At 37.1% G+C, this 24,576-nt stretch overlaps 1 protein-coding gene across 2 annotated transcripts; it reads right to left on the bottom strand.

Moving 5' to 3' along the window:
* Positions 1-2,989: 2,989 nt before the first annotated feature.
* RCF3 (RNA-binding KH domain-containing protein) lies at positions 2,990-24,221 on the bottom strand. 2 transcript variants are annotated; one of them, XM_010268286.3, is made up of 8 exons: positions 23,021-24,221; positions 20,617-21,081; positions 5,901-6,149; positions 4,024-4,284; positions 3,775-3,854; positions 3,591-3,699; positions 3,384-3,510; positions 2,990-3,282 (listed from the first exon to the last, which is right to left on the bottom strand). In XM_010268286.3, the coding sequence occupies exons 1-8, from the start codon at positions 23,717-23,719 to the stop codon at positions 3,257-3,259; spliced, it is 2,016 nt and encodes a 671-aa protein (XP_010266588.1). In that variant the 5' UTR covers positions 23,720-24,221; the 3' UTR covers positions 2,990-3,256. The 2 variants fall into 2 exon arrangements, with proteins under 2 accessions (XP_010266588.1, XP_010266589.1); XM_010268287.3 differs by lacking the exon at positions 5,901-6,149 and having other exon boundaries at positions 23,021-24,135.
* Between the last annotated feature and the right edge of the window lie 355 nt (positions 24,222-24,576).

Here is a 24,576-nt window from a genome sequence, read left to right as displayed (position 1 = left end):
AGTAAATAACTTATCGAAAAGCGAATGGGGCCTAAGAATCACAGCTGCACCTTACAATATAATAAATAACCTATTAAAGATGAGCCAAGACCTCTTGAAAGCAAAACAATTAATGAACATAACAAGGTAATCTATATATATTAAAGTAGAATGTGCCAACCTGGCACTTTTCTGCTTTCTAGTTATTTTTAAGAATCATTTATCTTTTTTTTAGTTGCTTTTTGAAAAGTACTTATCTTTTTTTGGGTTTCTTTTGAATTTTTCTCATTTTAAAATTGAACAAAATAACTCAAGTGCCCAATAAACTTTAAGACTTTTATCTCCTCTCGTTAACTCACTATTAACTCACTCTTCTCTTTTTCATTAACTCCTTTAATTATCTCTTGTCACTAATTATGCCATTAACTATTTCCTTCAAGAACTTATGCCATTAATTTTCTCTCATCTTGATTATTCCACTAAATTGCTTAAAATTCATTATCTATATCTATATCCATTTCAATTTAATTATAATTATCAATAAAAATTAATTATATTGGAATCGAGATATTCAATGATATATTATTAGAAAATAATCTACTTCAATTTAAAAGATAATTAATTTTTTAAGTTAATAAATAAAGTAAATTATTTTTCAGAATAAATTTTATTTAATTCACTCAACAAATAAAACCAGTATTTTAGAAATCAAATTGCAGGCTGAATAGCCTTTGCCATTACATCATAGGTAGGGGTGCTCAAAAAAACAAAAAATCAAACCAAATCGAGAAAACCAAACCAAAAAATGCGGTTAAGAAAACCAATTGATTCAGTTCGGTTTGACATTTCTAAAAAAACGAAGGACCGGTTCGGTTTTTTGTTAACCTAAAAAAAATTGGCAGCTATTTGAACTGATATATATATATATATATAATATTTATTTATAATATATATTATAAATATAAAAAACCGAAAAACCAAAGAACTAGTTAAAAACCAAAACCAATCAATCAATAGTACCAGTTCGGTTTCAATTCAGAAAAATGGAAACACCGATAGGACCGGTTCTATTTCAGAAAAATGTCCATGGTTCGGTTAGCGCCCCTAGTCACGAATAAATCAGTCAATGGTTAAACTATTTGGGTAGGACAAATCAAACCATGAGTCCATGACATATCATCCATCTATAAACGTATAAATGTATCATACGATATATATGATTACATTTTGTATTGTGTATACATTATTTTTAGGTTCAATTTATACCTTTTATTTTATTTTTAAACTTTTTATAAATAAAAAGTCCAAAACTGATATTTGAGACCACAAAATGAGTTATAGTGAAGTCAGCCAAAATAAAAAATGATCACCCCAATAAGACGATTAAGCACAAAGTTAAAGCCCTTGGGAAATTTTCAATACATTGTATATTATAACCGATGACCAAACGACTAGATCAAAAAGATCAATGGTTCAATCGCCTAGGTTGAATAAGTTTTGACCAAATCAATGGTTTTTGACAAAGTAATAGGTTTTAGGAAACCAAAAATTAGATATAGGGCCGAGCAATCGTTCAAATGGTTTAAATGTCCAAGTCAACGAGTTGAAAACATTTAATTAAACATCATAAAAATTACAATCCATTTATATTACATTTAAATAATAAAAATAATTTATTAAATTACTTAAATAAGATAAAAATAATTAATGATTATTATTACTAAAAATATTTTTATTAATATAATAAAAAAGTAGTAAGATAAATTAAAAACTAATATCCATTTAAAATTAACATAAAACAAATAGAAAATTATCTAACAATTATTAGTTTTATAATTAATTTTTACTAGTGAACTTAAATTCTATTGAAACATAAAAATTTAATATAATTAATAAAACTAATAAGGATTAATAGAGAGGAAAATTAATAAAAAATTATTAACCTTAAATATAGTTTAATTAATTTAAAATCAACTTAAATTCTATTTTGAAAATAGGGAAAATGATAAAAACCTCCTTGGGTTTGCTAACAATTCCATGAACCTCTCCTATACATGTTTTGACCTTAACAAAAACCTCCCATATTGTTTTGACTAAAAGTGTAAATACTTTCCTTCTATTAGCATTGGAAATATAAAAAGTTGATGTAATGCATTAATTTTCTTTAAATACCAAAGTTACCCTTAAACAACTTATTTGGAAATAATTACAAACCAAAAACTATTTTTACCTAAAAAATACAAAAATAGTTACAAACCATAAAATTTTTAAAAATTAATAAAAGAATTTATCACTAAGATATAAAAAAATAATACAGATTTATCTAGAGCATAGGAAATCAGCCACTTTAACTAAAGTGTAACTTGAATTGTGATCGAATAAACTAAGCATAACACAGAAAAAAAAAAAAAAAAAAAGCTTGAACCGGACTTGGATGTGTATCGTTTAATCGCAAATGTCATAAAGCTCCTTCATCAATTTTTTCTTGATAAAACCCGTGCATCCCATAATCCCATCTCATTCAAGAACAAATGCAAAGTTGATTCACTAAAACATAACAAGCCAGATAAAGTAAAAGGCACAAAATAAACCTCACATGAGCCTAAGTGCGCTTAGAAGTTCCTCTTAAAAAACTTGCTCGAGTAATTTTGAGATTAACCAAATCAGCTCTCAGAAAAAGACATAAAAATGGTCATTTCATGAAACTCATCTTTTCTTATAGTACGAATAGAAAAAGAAGGCACGCTACTATTGTTAGACAGGTAAACATGCTATACATAATTACAGAATAGGAAAATGATACGGATGTTGAAACTCTACAAGTTATAGTCTTATAGATACAAATATTCATGGATTAGATGGAAAGGTCTGGATCAGCCAATGTAATAGGTTTTTCCGTTTTGGTTAAAGCACCCATCCCTTTTGTACAAAAGTGGTTGGGCATGTGTGTTGTAAATAAATAAACCGAACCCAATTATCAATAAGCATGAAAGGCAAGATACACACCATCTAACAAGTAAATCGTGAAATTACCATTTAACTGTCATGCAAAAGTAGGAAAAGAAAAATGAGGGAATGGCTTATAATGAAAGGCTTGTCTAAAACCGAGGTTTACATCAACCTTTTCTCCACTTACTTTCTTACAATTTAAACTGCACATAATTGGAAACAAGGCATAAATACCTCTTTACACAAGTAGGAAAACTGTCCACCACTCTTGGCAATTTGCATATGGAAGCCACACTCACAGCAAGTACCACCGGCTCGGCTAATGTTATTAACTTGGAGGATCATCTTCTTGTGCTGTGATCAAGCCAGTTGAAAATCAATGAAAATGAAATATTTTTCTGCTCGATAATGAAACAGGAATTGAGAACGGATAATCAAAGACTTGGAAGACTTACTGCTCAGAATAAACCCCTGAAGTAGACTCTGTGCTCTCTCAGCCTGCTCTGGCGTACCTGATATCTGAATTATCTTTTCAGTTAGCTCAGGTCTATCTTCAACAAGGCTAACACTGGCTCCTGACAACTGTTCCAATTAAGAAGAAGAGTTAAGTTGCAGCCTAGCTTCTGAAATCATATAGGAAAAGAGACGATCCAGAAAGACACCTCACTGATCTGAGCAAGCTTGTTTCCTGATCTCATTATGAGCTTTGGAATTGCATGCTCTGGTATGACAACCTCAAGTGTACTTCTAGTGACGAGTGGCACTGGAATTCTGATCACAAAAGGAAAATTACATAGCTGCTGTGCATAGTTTTTCAATATAAACAGGAGGGAAGATAGTTCATACCTGTGCAACACACTTGGAGGATCATCATGACCATCATTTTCTTTCCGCTCCAAGGGAACATTACTGCACCCTCCAGCGTCCTGTAATTAAAGATCATTATGAAGACTAAAGATAACATGCTATAGCAGTAGCACAACAAGGTTACATGGTAGCACAAGACATAATATAGCTAAAGCATGCCAGTACACAGCTGTAAACCAAAATACAAGAGAAATGCAATTATATCTAATTTCTATCAAGGACAATCACCTTTGATGGCCATGCAAGTGTTGCGTTCTGCAGATTCTGATAGCCTGTAATTGGGGGTTCGCTTCCTTGGTAATTTTCACGTGCAGCAATTTTACTAGGGGAAGCAGCCTCGAGTCCAAACATGCTACCAACAGGGGCTGCTGAAGATATGGATGGTGGTTGCAAATCCTTTGGAAAGGTACTCTCACGAAACAAGTAATTGCGAAGCCTTGAAGTAATCTCAACAAGAGCATCTCGGGCTGCCTTTATCTCCCCTATAATCTGCATGCATTCATCACTATCATGAACTTGCACCTGCACTTAAATAACGGTGAAAGAAACAAGTGGCCAAGTTTAAAATGCCAGAGGTAGGTTCATAATAGTTCTTTCTTCTTGGCACAAGGGAAGCCACCAGTGGCACAAGGGACGGTACAACTTTCATGACCCACCTGTGCAATAAAGGCAAGTTACCAATGTAGTGGGCCATCTTTATTGCCCATTATGGCAAGTCGTGTAATATTGCACGCCTATAAGGTTGGGCACAAAATTTGACAAGTCTCATTAAGAAAATCTCTATCACTTGGTCAGTACAGTATGCCTGACTACTGCTGGGACAGTTCATTCTTGAGTGGGAAAAACCATATATGATGGATCAAATGGTTATGGCGATGAAACCAATTCGATATTCAGCTCAGGAAACTTCTTACGTGGGATCTACCATAGTTGTCAAAGGCGTTGCCTGGGCGACTAGGAACCCTTGTCTGGGTGCCTAGCCTTTTTATTTTGGTATTCAGTGCCATGCACCATGAATAACTTCCCCTTGACCCCGTTTTTCCCCAAAGTGTTGGTTGCGGGATTCAGTTCCGCATCAACGCTGGAACAAACCTGCTAACACACCAACGAGCCAGCCCATGGTTGATTTCTGGGTGCCTAGCCTAAACATCTAGTTAATAGCAACTAGGCAACTAAAATGACAAGGCAGGTGCCTTATTACAATACCATTCAATAAATACAACAGCAGCCCTGCTTTTGATTTTTTCTTTCACCTACTCTCTCTCTCTCTCTTAATTTTACCATATATAACTATAGCCATCTTTAAATGCTAATTTGATAAAAAAAATTACTCTATTAAATACTTAATATATTAATATCATTTTTGAAAGTATTGAAATTAATATAACTGAAATACTACTGTCCCGGATATGTTGATTTGTCGTGTTTTGAGAAGAAATTTAATATTATATAAAAATAGAGTATTGCCTAGGCAACAACTAGGAAAAACTTAATATAAAAATAGAGTATTAGGAAAAACTTAATATATTAATATCATTTTAATATTATTTTTCCAATTAAAATGCATACTGAATTTTATATAAAGTAGGTGTCTCATTGTTGCCTAGAATTGCCGAAGTGCCTTGACAACTATGGGGTCTATTGAAAGGCAATTCACACCAATAATGCGGCTTTGTTGTTCATGGGCCGGGTAGCCCGACGGCCCGGCCCGATCTAAGTCGGGCTTGAACAGGATTTCAGACCCGTGGGCTCGGGCTCGGGATTTCTCAAAAAAACCCAAGCCCGAGCCTAAGCCCGACTTGATAATGTATTATATAATAAAAAAGCATATATATAATATATTTTTCTTTATTTTCCTTCTCTTTTTTCAAGTAATAATGAGACCTATCATTATTTATTTAGGTTTTGAGGTCTTTTAATATAAATAAAATAGTTTTTAATTGAATTAAAAAGGAAAAAAATCTTCTTTCCAAATTTCTGGCCGGGCTCGGGCTCGGGCTCGGGCCTGAGCATATTCTGTTAATGTAGAGGCAAAGCCTAGCCCGTGAACAGGTCTAGTTTTTCAAGTAATAGAGCAGTTTGCACATGGGCTAAATATCACAAACCTGCACAGCATCGTCAGACCCTGGCACACATGTTGGAAGTTCTTCTCTGGGTAATATCTGTATGTTTGCACCAGTTAACCTCCTCATTTCAGATAAAGATCCATCTCGTCCATCTAAACATCCAATTTCACTAGATGAGACAAGTAACCTTGTTGTTACGATATTGTCTTTGTCTGGACCAAGATCTACAATCCGACTCTGGATATGCAGCAAAGCTTCTTGAGCTGGAAACAAATCATCATCGGGGCCCTAGTATAAACCAAAAATCAACTACCGTTTACCACATATAAAATTGTTTTTTCATCATAAGTAGCCTTTAAACTGAAAAAAAAAAAAAAAAAAAAAGAATACAACCTTCTGAAAAGGAGATTGAAGAGGACCCAACCTCTAGAATATTTTAGTGGCTCCTCACATTCATCTCCAGGTGACAGTTTAACAGTTCAACCATCCAGGTCAGATGGATGGTTCTCAAGATTCAACAGATTCGATATAGGCCATTGGATTAACATATTAGGTTAAACTTTTTAACCCTATTCATATGTGTGGTTATAGTTATACAATAGAGAATGAGTGAGAATGAGGGTGATGGCAGAGGAGGAGGAACACTGCTTACCTTTTTGCATTTTTCATAAATCTAGAGTTGCCGATGGCAGCCATGGAGAAAAGGTTCCCTATTTTCGTTCTCCCATTTTGCTCCTTCTACAGTTCTACCCTATTTATTTCTGCTATAATATTATTTTTCAAAATAAATGTTGTTGGGTAAAATTTGATCCATTAACCAAATAACCAATAAATAGTTCAACGGTCTAAATGGTACTGTCAATGTCAATGGGATTTTACCAGCTGATTGGTTTGAGGCAATGTTTTGAAACGCAAGGTGTTCCACTACCTAGAGGCATGAGGCGTAGTTCAGAACGTAAGAGGCATAAGCCTCCCGAACACAAGGAGGTGTAAGCCTCCTTAAGAGGAGGGGGATGAGGAGGAAGGGGAAGACGAAGAAGAGGAAGGAGGATCTCATTTTTCTTTATTTTTAATAAAAATCTTTATATTAAAAAGAATGAAGATGAATAATACTAGTTGAAAGGGGGGGGGAGAGAGAGAGAGAGAGAAAGAGCCCTTGACGGAGCCCGGCCCACTTTCTTTCCCCTTATCTATTCTTCCCTTCTCTTTTCTTTCATTTTCTCTTTTTTTTCCCTTTTCTTTTTCTTTCCCTTCCCTTTCCTTTTCTTCTTTTTTCTCTCTTCTTTGTCTTTTTATATGAGGTGTGCATGAGGCGTACGCCTCAAGCACGCCTCATGAAAAAAGCGTATGAGGCATATGCCTCAGAGGTGTCAGCGCTTCTGGCCTGCGCCTCATGACATTTTGGGGCGCCTTGCCGCCTCCAGGCATACGCCTCCTATGCGTTCTCCAGGCATACGCCTCCCACGCCTTTTAAAACACTGGTTTGAGGTTAGACCAGACTGCCTTCGCTTCCAAGTGATGGGTTGACCATCTGGATGAACAATGGGTTAAAAATACAGATCTCTCCCAACCTGTCCCCCACTTTCTCCAACCAAAACCAATGAAAAGAAAATAAATAATTCCTAAACTCAAGAACCAATTAAAGCTAAGATCTTTGGAGCATAGTAAGAAAACCCAATTAATAATCCAACTCATTCAAATCTATCACTTAAACCAGATTGAGGTTTTTGGGGAAGGGACCTCGTCAAGTTAATGTGGTTGATGTGGTAAGTTCTTTTTTTTTCATTTCTAAGTGATTTACAAATTAACAAATACTGTGAATGGACAAAATGATATTTCTATTTTAGGTTTTTTTATTAATTTCAGACTTGAAGGCATCAAAATTCAGTTTAGGATGTTTACTTAAGAGTTTTGTTTAATTTTAAGTTTGATTTATCAAAAAAGTATGTTTCAACAAATAAGAGAAGAGATAATGGAGTGAGGAAAAGAGAGAAGAAAAGAAAATGATGTGAGAAGAGATGGATAAGCAGTCATGACTGGCTCTGATATATCTATAGGGTTGAGCACAAAATCTACAAGAAAACTACTATGCCCTCTATAAATTAAAAAAAAAATCAAATACAAAATTTCAGGTCATGAATAAAGACAAAATAATCCCACAGTACTATATGATGAATAATTCTCTATACACCCCATCAAGCTGAGCATAGATATTAGTCACGCTCATTTTGCAAGGTTATCCTCTTGAACAAGGTCATATGTCCAAGGTAGACTATCTTAAGGTCAAGTACCTGCTGATGAGTCAAATCATACTCTGGATTCAGGTTAGCAGGAAAATCAAAGCCTTGATTCCTTTCTACTAGCTTGATAAACTTCTCTGTATCAGCATCTCTATTCGAACCAATGGTCTTGTAGTAGTAAATTTTCTCCCATAAGGATTGAAGCAATGAATAATACATAGATAAAGACTTACACTCATGACAAATGTCATGTCCCTCTTGTAGAGATAATGGGCCGAATGGGCCTTAGTTTCTTTGTTTTTCTTTAACTTATGTTTATGACTTGTGTTAGCAAGTAGTGGGCCATAGTTATGGGCCTTTTTTATTGTTTTTTATTGTTGTCTTTAGTGACGGACGCCCTACTAAGGGCACTCATGTAATTGTCCTTATTTTTTTTACAACAAAAGAATAAAGGAGATCATTGGGGGTTGAAGAGAGGTTTTTAGAACAACTCTTTCTTCTTCCTTTTCTTCCATCACTTCTCTCTCTTCAATCTCCTTTTCTCCTATTTATTTTCTTTTAATTCAGATTACTGCAGGTGTGATTTACACTTGGTACCAGAGCAGGTTCTCACCTTCTTTTCTTTCTTCTCTCTTTGCCCCCATGCACAGTGTGTATGGAGAATTGATCAGCTGATTAGGGAGCACCTTATGTAGCCCAATTGGGAGGGATTTTGGAGAGGTTTTGTTAAGTTTTTTATCCACAGTTGAAGCCCAAGGAAGGTTCTTGGAGTTTTTTCCCGAAAAGCCTAGACAACTGGAGAAAAATAGCTACAGGTCCTAGAGACACTTTGAAGCTAGCGCTTGGAGATCAAAGGGTAGCCTTTTGATTTTCATTAAGGGTGACTTGAGTTGGACAGGGTTCTAGAACCTCTGGTAGGAGCGGTTGAACTTTCTCCTCTTATCCCCTTTGGGTAGGTCCTGTGAAACTCTAGATTTGGCTGTTTGAAGAATAGTTTTTTTCTTGGGATAGCAATTCTAGCTTAGTTGAGGCTTATTTTGATCTCTGTTTCACTCAATGGAGCAAATTGGAGGAGAAACATATCCCACAGATTCCGAGTTTGGACATGGGGGCTCAATGGAAAATACTTTTGGGGCAGTGACCACTGGAAAATACTACATGTGTGTAGTAGAGGGAAATGGGGTTATATCACCAGAAGCAAGAAGAAATTGGGGGAAGATGACCCTACCTATGAAAGGTGGATGCAGGAGAATTACACAGTAGTGAGTTGGTTAGTGAATTCTATGCAGCCACATATTAGCTAGCACTACTTGTGGATGGAAACTGCAAAGGAGGAGTGAGATAATGTCATGAAGACCTATTCCCAAAAATTGAATGTTGCCCGGGCTTACAAATGAAAGAATGATGTGAATAATCTAAGACAGGGAGAGGCCCTTAATTGTTTACTTCCCCATGCCAAAATCTCTTTGGCAAGAGGCCCTTAAAGTCGGGATGAAGCCGAAGGTCAGCACTAGGAAGAAAGATGTTTGTGAATACTGTAATAAGCCTAAACATACTAAAGACACCTATTGGAAGTTGCATCCAGAGCTTATACCTGTCAGACTCAAGAATTCAAACAATGGAAAAAGGAATGAGAATGTGAAAGGTGGAAATGCAAATGTAACCACCTCCTCACAGAGTGAACAGGGGCATAATGATGAGAAGTCAATGAGAGAGCAACTAGCAGCCATCAAGGCTAAGTATGAGAAGTATGGCCGAATAATTAGTCACCTAGAGTCTATTGCTACAGCACCTACTTCATCAGAGACAATTCCCTCTTCATCCACATATGCCCATTCAAGTATTTGTGCTACTATGAATCATGATTCTATCTTAGGCAATCATAGAATCCCTTGGATAATTGATTTCGGTGCCTCTGACCACATGACTAGTGTGTCCCATTTATTTTCTACTTACTAGCTCTTACCTGGCCAAGATAAGGTCACCCTTGTTGATGGCTCTCTTGCTCCTATCTGGCAAGGGAACCATTAGAGCTTCAGACACCCTCACCTTATCCTTAGTTCTTCATGTTCCTAAATTAAACACTAATTTGCTTTCAATTAATAATTTGACAAAATCTTTGAATTGTAGTGTGACCTTTTTTCCCTTCTTACTATGTTTTTCAAGACATGGACTCTCAAAAGGTGATTAGGAGTGGCCATGAGGTGAATGGGATATACCTGTTGGACATGCCTGGACAAAGTCAACTATCACCTCTGAGAGCAGCTTTTAGTTCAAATGTGTCTAAGTCAGTCAGTCGTATTATGTTGTGTCATTATCGTTTGGGTCATATTTCTTTTTCATTGTTGAGTCTTTTGTTTCCAGCTTTATTTAAGAAAACTAAGTTGTCAAGTCTACATTGTGAGTCATGTGAATTGTCAAAGCATTATAGAAACTCTTATTTTGCAAGTAATAAAAGATCTACAGTTCCTTTTCATATTGTTCACTCTGACGTGTGGGGGCCATACCATTTACCTTGCATGGGTGGTTATAAATGTTTTATTCTATTTATTAATGTTTTTTCTAGTTACACTTGGCTTTAACCTATGCGTTCTCATGCTGCAATACCCAAACTTGTAAAACAGTTTCATGAATTTGTGCTAAACCAATTTGATACTCGCATCAACATATTATGATCAGATAATGCTAAGGAATATTTTGAGAAGGATCTTGTTTCATATTTTGAGAAGTTTATGGTTATACATCAAAGTTCTTATCCCCATACCCTAGAACAAAATGGGGTAGCATCGAGAAAGAATCGACACTTGGGGTTCAAATCTCCCTTGTTGTCCTGTTTTCTATTCCCTCGCATGCCTTTGGGTGCACGTGTTATGTTCATGTCCCTAGCTCTCAAAGACATAAGTTTGAAATCACGGCCTGGAAGTGCATTTTCTTAGGGTATGCCTCCACACAAAAGGGCTATTGCTGATTTGATCCCACTAGTGGAACTCGTTTTGTCTCCATGCATGTTACCTTTGTAGAGTCACTTCCATTTTATGGTCATTCTTCTGAGGGGGAGCATTCCGTTGAATTGTTTTCTTCACCACTTCCTCTGCCTTCTATTGATCTTGAGGTTGAGTCTCTTGTGGTTCTTTCTATTCTAGTGACAGAACCTTTGTCTCCTAATTATCCATTCCTACTGCTCTTCCTCCTACTAGTCCTCTAATTTTCATTACTCATCCTATTGTTCAGAGGTGGTACCAGATACAAAGGCTATGACATGATTACATTGTTCCCTCATCTATAAGTGCCTTATACACTCTCAACCCTTGAAGAGAGGACAAGTCCTTCACTGACTGCTCTAGAGCCTCCCTTCCAAACTTGGACCTACCTATTATTATGAGAAAAGGTAAGAGGAAATGTATGACACATTGTATTTCCAAACACCTGTCTTATAACCTGCTATTCCCAGCTTATTATTCTTTCTTAGCCTCCATTTCTTCTCAGCCTATACCCATGTCAGTTACAGAGGCCTTGTCTAAGATAGAATGGAGGGAGGCTATGAGAACTGAAATAGAAGCACTTCGTAAAAATCATATCTGGGATAATGTGGATTTGCCTCATGGGAAGGAAGAACTAGTGGAATGTAAGTGGGTGTTCGCTATCAAGTATCATGTTGATGACACCATTGAGAAATATAAGGCTTGGCTAGTAGCCAAGGGTTATACTCAAGTATATGGAGTTGATTATATGGAGACTTTCTCACCAGTTGCAAAAATGACCATAATGAGAATTTTGTTATCCTTGGCAGTGAGTTATGATTAGCCCTTATATCAATTTGATGTGAAGAATGCTTTCTTAAATGGAGACTTGACTAAAGAGGTTCATATGTCAACTTCTACCAAGTATGTATAGTAAGGAAATGCAAGGCAAGTATGTAAGTTGAAGAAATCACTTTATGGCCTCAAGCAATCCCCAAGAACTTGGTTTGATAAATTTAGAGCTGCACTTATTGAGTTTGGCTATACACAAACACAGTCCAATCATACTTTGTTTGTTAGGGAAATTGCTAGATCTAAAGATGGCATCTTCATCTCCCAACAGAAGTATGTGTTAGCTCTCTCAAACCTATTTCTACACCTATTATTACTACTACTACTAGGATCTATGTTTTTTACATAAAAAATCCATTGCCTAGGTGACTAGGCACTCCCTTGTTGCCTAGCCTTGCCTTGGTGCCTTCGAAACTATGGCATGGACAAATGAAGCTAGAGGCTTACACAACTACTACTAGGCACCCCCTTATCGCCTAGCCTTGCCTTGGCACCTTCAAAACTATGGCATGGACAAATGAAGCTCAAGGCTTACACAAATGCCAATTGGGCTGGTAGTATTGATGATGGGAGATCTGCATCGGGTTACTGTGCCTTGGTTACAGAGAACATTGTCTCCTAAAGGAGAAAGAAACAATCAATAGCAACCAGGTCTTCGGTTGAGGTAGAGTACAGGGCAATGGCACATGGAGTTTCAAAGTTGTTATAGCTCAGGTCACTTTTAGAGGATATGGGCATTACATATGATAAGCCCTTAATGCTTTACTGTGATAATCAAACTGCAATCAACATAGCTCACAACCTAGTTCAACATAACAGGACAAAACATATAGGCATTTTATAAGAGAAAGGGTAGCTTCCAGAGAAGTTTGCCTTCCTTTTATTGCCAGCAACAGTTAGCAGATGTTCTAATAAGGCAAAGTTACAACATTGTGTAAGCAAGCTGGGCATGACTAATATCTATGCTCAGCTTGAGGAGGAGTGTACAGATAATGGGCCGAATGGGCCTTAGTTTCTTTGTTTTTCTTTATGTTATGTTTATGACTTGTGTTAGTAGGTAGTGGGCCTTAATTATGGGCCTGTTTTCTTGTTTTTTATTGTTGTCTTTAGTGATGGACGCCCTACTAAGGGCACTCATGTAATTGTCCTTATTTTTAACAACAAAAGAATAAAAGAGATCATTGGGGGGCTGAAGAGAGGTTTTTAGAACAACTCTCTCTTCTTCTTCCTTTTCTTCCATCTTCTTCCTCCATCACGTCTCTCTCTTCAATCTCCTTTTCTCCTCTTTCTTTTCTTTTAATTCAGATTATTGCAGGTGTGATATACAACTCCTCTGTATGCAGCTGATACACCTTAGCAGTATTAGCAGAGGCACGAGATGCAGCCCCCATTACAGAATCAGAATTATGATTGAGACACAAACAGTTCAGACTTATGCACCCCCTGTTTTGCAAAAAAAAAAAAAAAAAGAGCTAACTCATTTGCCAACCCCCTGTTCAGCCACCCTACTACCAATTTAGAGTAACCCTCAATTACCAATCTTTCATAATTTAAGTCTAGCAATTTGTACTCCTCACAAGGCTGCTTTGAATTCAGCATACACCAAATCCCTTTCTCCAACAGGGCCTAAAAATACAGCAAGAATGTATCCATCAGTATTTCTAAAAACTCATCTAATGCCAGCCAGCCCTGGGTTTCCAAGACAACTAACATCAAAATTTAGGAACCATTTGGCGCGTCTTTTTGCGCAAGCTGTCGGATTTTTAGAAGCCCGTCAACCCGCGTTTTGGTTTTTGCCGTTAGGTTGGGAAAATATCTAGCCACCGAAAGCTGCAGCCCTGAAAAGACACAGGAAGCCCATTTTCGGCTATTTTCAGGAAGCTCCAAATGGAGCTTTTCGCATTTTTTTCAACTCTTTGCGCAGAAAGATGCACCTTAACCAAACAGTCTTCAAGCTACTAAGATCTTTAATGCAAAAGCTCACATCGTCTTTTGGTTGTCAAGTCTGCGATGATTTAAAAGACGCGCCTAGGCGCACAGGCGAGGCGCATTTTGGGGTATGCCCCTCACCCAGGTCCTAGGCACACCTCTTTCGAAAGGCACATGCCTAATGCACCTTGCGCCTCAGCCCAGGCGTGTGCCTTTTTAAAATGCAATATGTTTGCCTCAAGGGGTGTGCTACAAAGGCGACTCATAGAATCAAGAATGCAATATGTTTTACATCGCATTAACTACTTGAAGCAATGCAATAAGGAAAAAAAGAGATTGTGGGTTTTACATGCTTGAAAATGCTTTATATGTTTGCAGTTATTTTTAAATTTTCATTTGAATACGCTTTACATGTTATGCTTATGTAATTTAATTTTAGATAATTGGTTTTTTAAAACATTTATTTTAAAAATTTTGTTTATATTTTTTATTAACATTATGTTTAATATTTTTTTGAAATTTTTTAATTTTTTGGCTTTTTTTTGAATTTTCTAACTTTTATTTTTTAGCTTTTTTTTGTAGTATTGCGCCTTTCTTAAAAAGGCGCGCGCCTCGCCTTGCGCCTTGAGTCTCAAGCACAAATTGTCCCTTGCGCCTTTTTTGCTCCTTACGCTTTTAAAACACCGAGTCTACCAAAAGATCTTCTAAAAAAGACTTGCCAAATGGCACCTTAATTTAATAAAACCTTCTTCTGGGGTAATCCAGACTGCAACCAGTTTATCGTTCATAACAGAACTTCTTGCTACAGCTTCCCAATTTCACCATATGTCGTCAAAAGAGAAGTCTGAGAAAAAGTCTAACGATTTAGTCCAATGTAGGCCCTACTTACAACACATTCCTACACTGCTTCCTCGTTCTTTTTTGTACCATTGAAAATTCTTTTGTTCTTTTCCTCCCATACTGTCCAAACCAATGCAGTGTGAGCACATGTCCACATAATTTCACCTCTTCTCTTTGGCTAGTTGAAGGTCATAGGGGCAAATAGACTACAATCTACAGGGGCACACTCCATCTGTTATCAAAAAGACCAAAAATCTTTTCCCAAATACCTACAACAAAGGGGCAGGAGATTAGAAGGTGGTAACAACTTTTTTCCATTTGCTTTGCAAAGGGTACACCAATGTGGAGAGATACACAAATTAGGTCATTTCTTTTCTGTAAGAACACCCAAAGTGTTAATTTTTCCATGAAAGACTTCCCAACACAAAGCCCCTACCTTGAGAGGAATGGGTTTGGACCAAATTTCTTTCACAGGACAAGGCTGAGAGGTAGGGGATGAACACAAGGAAGAGAAAAAAGAGGGACAGGAGAAAACTCACTTGGGATGGGGAGTCCAAACCCGACAATCTGGCTTAGAAAAATCCAAAAAAAATAGAATCAAGGATTTGTATATTGTGGGAGTGAGGTTGCCCTAACAAGCTCATGGTCTCTCAAATCTCTCCTTAGGCCCAAGTTCCAACTAACCCTAGTCAACGAGGAGGACACAAACTGGTGGACAGGTTCTTTTTTGAACAAATAAAGAGAGTAACAAAGAAGGAAAGAAATCATTAGGGATTGAGTTGCCTATCCAAAGGTCCTTCCAAAAGAGAACATTATTGCCAGAGCAAACATCATACATGATAAGGCTCAGAAACTAAGCACTCCACAAACGGTCTTCCAAGGAAAAGCCAAAGTAGCCATCAAAGATACCCCAACATCCCAACCATTGCTTACACTTCCATGAATATTGCCAATAACCTCTTGCCAAAGTCTCCCCCCCCCCTCCAAAGACCATCTCAAGAGACATTTACCTAGCAAAGATAAATTCTTCTTCCCTAAATTACCCATCCCTAAACCCCTTGCTCTTTGCTTCTGCACACTAACTCCAATTTAATCATTCTACCCCCAAAAGAAATGTAATTTCTCTTCCAAGCTACCAATCTCTTAAAACAGTTCTCTACTACTAGACTCCAAAACCTGCTTTCCTTCGATTATCTCCCAGGAGCATACCCAAATATCTTATAGGCCAACAAGTAGTACGGCAACCTAGGGCCTCTGCTACAATTGTCAACAACTCCTACTCAAGGTTTATACCAACCACACAACTCTTCTCAAAATTGATATTCAACTTAGAAATGTTAACCACCTTCATTAATTGCCTTGCTTCTCTAGGTTTCCCAACCCCTACAGAAAATGATTATATCATCTGCTAACAGCAAATGTGTTAGTAATGCATTGTTCCTGCCTACCCTCCATCCTCTAAACATATTAGAACTATCTACCCTAAAGAGAAGTCTATTGAACACATTCACAATTAGAGTAAAGAGAAAGGGGAAAGTGGGTCCCCTTGTCTTAATTCCCTAGTAGCTAGGAAAAGTCCCTTACCACCCCATTCACCAAAACTGAGTAATGGCAAGTTTTCAAACAGCCTTCAATTCAGTTGCACCATCTTTCCCCGAAACCATAACACTACAAAATATCCAGAAGAAAGACCCAATCCACCATATTGTAAGCTTTCTCCAAATCTAATTTACACACAAACCTTTCCTCCTCCTTCTCTTTAAGTTTTCTACACACTCATTAGCTATCAATATTTGGTCAATAATATGTCTCCGCTGAAAAAAGGCGCCTTGAGAATGAGTTGGCAGGTTTGAGAGGGCCAATCTTAAATCTTTTTTGATGAGAGGGCCAATCTTAATCTTACCGACAACACTTTTAGCCAAAATTTTATAAATGCTAGTCACCAAGCTAATGGGTCTGAAATCTCTTAGCTGTATGGCATCTCCCTTTTTGGGTATTAAAGCCAGGAATGTAGAATTAATTCCTAGGCTAACAAAATGTTCCTCAGCAAATTCCTCAAACACTACCATCAAATCAAATTTGATTATCTCCCAACAATCTTGATAAAAAGCCATTGGAAAACCATCTAGGCTTGGCGCTTTACGCCAAATATCCATAACAGTAAACAAAAATAAATAATTCCTAGTAATGTGTAATTGCATAGAGCTTACAAGCCACAACATCGACAAATTTTCTTGTTCCACTTACAAATTGTTTGCTCAAATGCAAGATTTTACTTTTAAAATAAATACCACCAACATACCAGAAAAAAAAATGTTTTTTTCTGGTGTGATAGTTGCTTTTTAAACATCATCATGCATATTGATGAAATACCCCTTAGAATACTGCAGATCTACTAGACTACTACAAGTGCAGACTTGAATTATTTCCCAATTTGCCCCTTTCATCAATATACATCTTGGCAGATTGGACCTATTCAAGATAGTTTTATACCACCCAGTATCAGTCACTATTTCGATGTCTGGAGCATCACCAATTCACCATAGCTATCCTAACCCCTCCATGCTAGAACTAATCAGGGAAAAAACATCATACTAGAACTAGCTTCACTAGATGTTGATCTCATTTCATAATCAGTTCTTGTCAACAAAAACTCCATAATCAGTTGTCTTGGCAACAAATAATCACCAAGCACCAAAACTAGTAATCAACCAACCTAGAAGAATTAATAAACTATCCTCCTATCTCACCCAAAGGAGGCACTAATAAACTTGATTCTGGCAGCCAAAAGATATCAAATGTGTCAAACTTTAATGGCTTAACAGTCCATTCCGCTCTCACCAAGTAGCATTAAAAAACACTCCAGATTTGACTTTTCTAGATTTTCAGAAAGTATACATCCATAATCCCTGGGCAGAAAAGTTCAAGGCAAAAAATGACAACATCCTCTAATTAAAGAGAACCACAACAGCAGCCAATCAATTGGATCTACTCTCAAATACCAACTTGAAAATAAAAGAGATATATTAAAAAGTATGTCACAGCAAATAAGTGAAGATATAAAAAGTGAGAGAAAGAGAGAAGAAAAAATTGATGTGAGAAGCAGTGATTTAAAAAGGCATGCCTAAGCACAGAGATGAGGCACTTTTTAGGTAGTGCACCTTACTCGTATCAAGGCACAGGCAAATTGAAAAGGCACTCACCACAGCAACCGAGGTGAGCACCTTAATAAGATTGTATCTTATATAATTTTGTAATGTTTCCATGCAATATTTACTCTGTAGTAAAGTTGTTTTAGCTTTACCTTTCCGATTTTTTGATAAAATTGATCTAGTAAAAGTAATTTGAAGCCCTAAACCAACCAATAGAACAAGAGTAAAGAAGCAATCCAAGAGTGAAGCCTTGAACATGACGAAGATACTCTACCAGTGACAACTGACTGAACTGATTCAATCCGTAGGCAACTGTACAACCACTTCTTCTTCTTAACCAAAACAGGGGCTCCACCCAATTTCCTCCCTTTTGATGCAAAAACAAGGTTTCTGCCCCATATTAGTTATTTATATTTTATTTATACTAATTGATGTTTTGCATGTAAATGCAAATTCACCAAATCAGCACCCCCACCCTTTGTGCACTGGTAGTTGAGGAAGTCCAAATTATAGTTTATATTATTTGTTATTGAGTGCTAATCTCGTGAGCTGTGATAGTTACAGAGTTTATTTGTGGATTCACATTCAGATAGAACACTTGCAGACTTGCCTAGTTATTTTATTTCCCATTTCTTTGCCAGTTTTTGCATGAAATTACTTCGTAATTAATGTAAATAATAAATGATTTGTGTTATTATCAACTGTTAATAATTATAGTTTACACTTTGTAATCTATTTTTTTATAAATATTACACTTTGTAATCTGTTACTTTGTTATGTTCAGTAAATTAATAATAATAATAATAATTGTTGTTGTTATTAAATTGTTAATAGTGATTATGAATTGACACAATACTCAATAAACACATGTTGGAATTAGGAATTTGGAATTGAATTTGCTACTCAGTATTCTTGTATATGTCATGTACTTGTGTCTTGCTTCCAAATTGAATTTCCAAGTGGAGATGAAGATGATGAGGACCTGAATGAACCTTGAAGATGATGATGATGAGCATCAAAAGATAAAAGAAAACTTTGAACTCATACAACAGCCCTTGTAGAGGCATGACAGCAGCCTCTCTCAACTGATTACAAGGAAACTAGAGAGAAAAAACAAGCATTAGAGCTGAGCCCAAAACAAGACTTACCCTACTTGCCCATTGCTTAGCTAAGCCATCAGCCAAAGCATTTGCTGATCTCCCCACCCATTATGTAATAAAAGACATATTCCTTGTCAGCCACTTAAATTTTTTTACTTCATTCCTGTAGCACTACATAGTATCCTCAGGGTTCTTCAACCACCCCACCACCACCTTGGAATCCCCTTCAATAATAAGCTGCCCTAAACCCAGTTGATTTGCAAATTGCACTCCTTGTAGGGCTGCTAGTAGTTCTGCTCTGACTGCTAGTAGTTCTCAATTTGGATATTAACACTTTCATATTTGACATATTAGTAGGCCTTTTAAATCAGTTAATTAAATTTGAAATTCAGGGTTTTTTCAATTAATATGTATATATGTATATGTTCTTTAATTTTTTAAAATATCCAGTGTCCTTGCTTCAGAAAGGTGTGCACGTCAGGCATATTAAGGCCCTTACAATTGTAGGCCAGTTTATAGCACTCATCATTATTAAGGTAAAAAATAAATAGATTTGAAATGATCCACAAAGGCCTTAGATATTTACTCTTCATGTGTAAGCACCTTCCCATTTACCACCAGCCTTGAAATATAATTTTCCTTCTCCCAATTGCCGTGCCATGGAAAAGCTTTGTGTTTCCATCTCCCTCCTATAAGTATAACCACTTACATCTCAATTTTTTGCCTCCAACATGTCCCCTCCATTCATAGTACGACTTCCTATTCCTTCTTCAATCTCCATCTTTGGATCCTTTCCTCCTCACTCGTTAATCTTTCAACTTCTTTTCCATCCAACTCTATTTTCCTTTAGAATGTTCCTTTCCTTTATTCTACTAACCCAAACTCTTCTTTGTTCAGTTGCTTTAATATCCCCATCGATCCAAGTAACCTTTTGTGAAACTTATTCCGCTCCTAGCCACAAATCCACAACCCTTCCCTCCTCCCACAAATTTTCCACATTACCTATGGATGAAGGGGCTACAAATTGTCAAAGAAAGATTAGGTTCTACCATATTTTCAAGGGGCTACAAATTTCATGAACTACTATATTACTATAAATTTTAAAACAGTTAAAAATCATAATGCATAAGGCAAAGCAAAGCTTATCTTCATGTATGTCACAACTCGCAAGGTCTTTTCTTTTTTGAGATTGGTTGCTGCATACAGTGGTTTAAACAGATTTTCCACCAGTTGTCTCAGACTCAAACTAGGTGCTATCATACTTATAGTGGTCAAGGGATTAGAAAACATTTCTCCTTCAAATATAAAATATTTCATGAATTGCTATATAATTAATAAAATTTTATAACAGCTAAAGATCATAATGCATAATGTAATGCAAAACTTATGCTCATTGTGCCATATGGTTTGTAGAAATAAAACCTTACATAAAATCTGAAAGTTGAACAATTGTATCAACAAAAGCATCCATGCAATCATTTAGACATGATATATTCACAAAAAGTGTCAAAGCAAATAAAGCTAAATGAATGAAAAAAAAAAAACAAGGGACAGATGTGAACTTCCAAAAGGTGCATTAATGCATTACTTGTATGATGATAGAGAATCAATTGCTTTTTCTTCACATACACCTTTGCCATGTGTGTGCATTGTATTAGAAGGCCGAAATTAGGGAAACATACCTCCTCAGAAGTAATAACAATAATCTGCTCATTTGATCCAGGCAAAGGATCACTAACCCTGACATCCACACCAATATCATCCTGAAGCATTTCTATTATACCATCTGGTTCTCCCATAACATTGTTGACCTTGTCATTTGGGCAAAGTATTCGAAACACAACCTCCTCTAACGGCTGCATATTGTCTGCTAAAGGACTGGCTCCAGCTTCAAATGCGTAGCCAGATGGACGTGAGGCATAGGAATTGTTTCTAACACTGGAAGCACCAACAGAAGATCGTGTTCCTAATGAACCCCCTTCTATAGATGGCCGGTGTGGCATATCAAAATCTTCATCAGGAGGGAAAAAACGCTCTGGTGAATGTAATCGTCCATGAAAGTGGCTGCGATCACGATGCTGGCTCTCCTTTAAGCGTGATGAAATAATTGTTATAGCTTTCTTTACAGCACTTACATCACCTACTACCTGATAGGAAAATACCGTTGACTAAATAATTTCTAGGATATTAAGGATAAAAAATCACATGTTTGATACTTTGATATGAACTAGTGTCTGTGCAGGCAAAGATGACAGACTACCCAAATATTGTATTGCTGTATCACATCAAAGGATAATTTCATGTTAAATCACCAGTATACATAAATACCATTGTTCACAATATCAGCAAGATTTGGAGAAATCTCCCCTTCTAAGAATCTTTTTTCCCACATATTGCCAATATATTGTCGATATATTATGAATGTTTTGAATGTTATGACAGATTAAACATCTAATATTTAAAAAATTAAAATTTTAAAATAGCATTGATACTTTCCGATATTTCAATAAAATCATTAAAATTTTTAGAAATATTTTCCTGACAAAACAAGTGGTGATTCTATAACTGAATGACTAGCTTGCCTTTCTAAATATGATTCACCCACTAAGTCATTGTAATTAAAAAAGACAGAGACAACAAGACAGACAACTAAAAAAGAGGATTCTTGCATGTAATTGAAACTATATTATAACAAAATAGATAGAAATCAAAATGACAAATTAAGAACATACATAAAGAAGAGAAGATAACTAAAAGACAGAGAGAGAGAGAGAGATTCCCCACATATTAACAAAGAGTTTATGATACTAGACGTTGTTACATATACAATGAAATACACCACCCAAGACCCAACTAAGAAGAAAGATTTGAGGACAGGTTTGACAAATAGTAGAAGCCAAAACCCAAATGCAGAATTCATTTTCACTTTATGGATCCATAGATGGGACAATGATAATTGAGAATTTTGATATCAAATTATATTTTGACATATTTATTTGAGAGCTAAACATTGATTGGGTACTTGTAACTTGTGAGTAGTCACTAAAGATAATTAAGCTCCACTAAACTGAAAATAAAATTCCATGTCTGCACAAAGAATCAAAATTCAAGCTAATATCAACTGAAACTTAAAATTATAGTGAGCAGTGATTGAGTAGGAGAGTGGTTCAGGCATATCTCACTTGTTGTAAAGAAGCCACACCCGTATTGCCCAAGAAGTACATCTTTTAAAAAATAAAAACACTCCCATGTTTTGACTAACATTACTAACAGTGGTTTCTTTGTACTTTTTACTAGGAATGTCCTTGTTTATCAAAAAAAGAGACATGTCATCCAAATCATCTCTCTTAAATTAAGGCTTAGGTTTCCAAAACTCTATTACAAAGTGAAGGAACCAAATTAATGATGCTTATACCTCAATACAGATCACAAGTTGAAGGCTTACATCGAAGATGTGTAAAGTCAATCCGATTTTAACAGTACAAAACCGAAGTCCATAAATACCTGCTTATGGGCTTTATTCACATGACTGATTCAGTATGACAGATCCAAACAAGCAATTTTGCTGTGTAGTATTGCACTTGTTTTAGAACATGGACAATAGAAAGGATGTTGTTATTCAATGTTTGACTGCACCTCCACCTTAGCATCAAATAGTGGTTTGTTTGATTTTCATTTTTTCCTGAAACATGAAAGGTTTCTCCTTTTTTTTCTTTATTTTTATTTCAAAATGCAGGTTTGACTGGTTTCTATAGAGAACTCACTTTCAGCTAGGTCCTTACAGTCAGAGACAAAAGAGAAGTTGTTTCATTGTGTTTGAGATGAAAGAACAACCCCACTTGACCCCAAGCTACGCAAAGCTAAGTGGAAGTTCAAGAGTTTCATTACACTATATCCCAAACTGAAATCACAATCTTCAACTTTATCCAATCTACTCTGCTAGAACATAAAAGCCACTTAGAAAGTCGCCTTTGAGCCTATGCAGATGATCTTACCATGTAATTACCTCAAATGCTTCAACATGCAATGATTAGTTAAAGGAAACCAAGAAATAAGCTAAATGGTACATTAAAAAGAGAGCTTTACCTGAACGATTTCCTCCGACATGGATACACACCGAGGCAGATTGTGATCCCTTGGAAGGATCCTAATTTGAGTCTTAGTCTCTACCCTCATTTGCTCAATGATCTTCCCACCCTTTCCCAACAAACACCCCACATGCATCCTCGCCACAACAAGCCTGGTCGCTACCCTACCGCCACCGCTGCCACCGCCACCTCTTGGCCCATAATCTTCGTCGTCGTCACCGGCACTTCCATCGCATCCAAACCCAAATGCAGAATCACTGTCGAGTATCCTTTCATGAATCATGAGCAGGGCCTCCTGCGCCGGTGAGAAAGACGGGATACGTCCATCGGGGTCCCGCCGCCTGGAATCGGAGATCTCAATGATCCGCTCTTCGTCTCCAGGAATTAAAGGGTGAACATTGATCCACGCGCCGGTCTCCTGCCGGATTGTCTTGATGATGCTCCCGGATTTTCCAATCACACCACCGGCCTTAATATCGTGGCAGAGGATGCGATACGTGGTGGTCACATTAAGCGAGGCATCCTGAGGTTTAGATAATCGACCACCACCACCTCCACCGGAGCCACCGCGTCGGTGGTGACTGTTATTATTGATTGCCTTGTGGTGGTGGTGGTATCGTGCTTTGGTTCTTGCTAGGGTTTGAGGTTCGTAATCTTGGTCGTAGTAATAGTTCCTCTTTGATCGAGATCTCTCCATTTATTTCACCTGGTGCTGGTATAGGGTTTTCAGGTCTATATTTCAATAAGAACGCTATCTGTCGTTAGAGTAGGGAGCAACATTGTTGGTTGGTTTATTCTAAGTTGTTGTGTTTGAGAACTGAAGACATCAAATTGAAGTTCTCTTTCTAGGGTTACGGACTTTCATCCCTAGTTCCTGATAACTGTACTCTTCCAGCAGAGTGTTCCGGCGGAATCCGAGCAGCTGGGAGCTGCTGGGGCTCTGGTCTCTGTATCTAGCAGCTCATTTGAAGTGCTTGTTGAAAGATGGGAATATCTCTCCTTCTCCAAGAATTGCAGAGCTTGAGAGTTGAGACCCAGAGATGGGTTTTGCTTTGTTGCTTGCCCCAAGCCCAACCCCCAGTTGCGAGTGGGCGAAGTCTACTTTGCCTCTATAACATCACAAAAGGACAAGACGTATAATAATACCCCATTACCCAATTGGCAATTACCCATAAGCCATCCATCCAATTCCAATGCTCGCTCGCTTTGTTCGTGTTGATTGTTGAAATGTTGAGTGCCTGTTCAAGTGTTGATTGTTGAGTGCCTGTTCGGGGCAGCGGCAAAACGGGCCCACGGCTCTGCCCGCTCAAAGCGCAGGCCGTCCTGGGCCGCGTCGCCCTCCTCAGGGATAATTTGGGGTCGGCCCTGCATGTCCCATGGCTTAAGCCGACGGTCCATACTGTGTTATGGACCTTGGTCGGGCAGGCTGCAGGCCGTTTCGTGGGTCTGGGTTGGTTCATAGGTCGGGCCTTGGGCATGGGCCGAATCAGGCCAGATTGGTTTTTTTTTTATTTATTTGCTAAGTAAAACTAAAATATTTAACTTTTCTTTAGG

Source organism: Nelumbo nucifera, chromosome 3 (assembly GCF_055504915.1).
Source record: "Nelumbo nucifera cultivar China Antique chromosome 3, China Antique-T2T, whole genome shotgun sequence".
NCBI lineage: Eukaryota > Viridiplantae > Streptophyta > Magnoliopsida > Proteales > Nelumbonaceae > Nelumbo > Nelumbo nucifera.
Note: the sequence above shows the minus strand (reverse complement) of the source record. Positions and strands in the feature narration are given on the sequence as shown.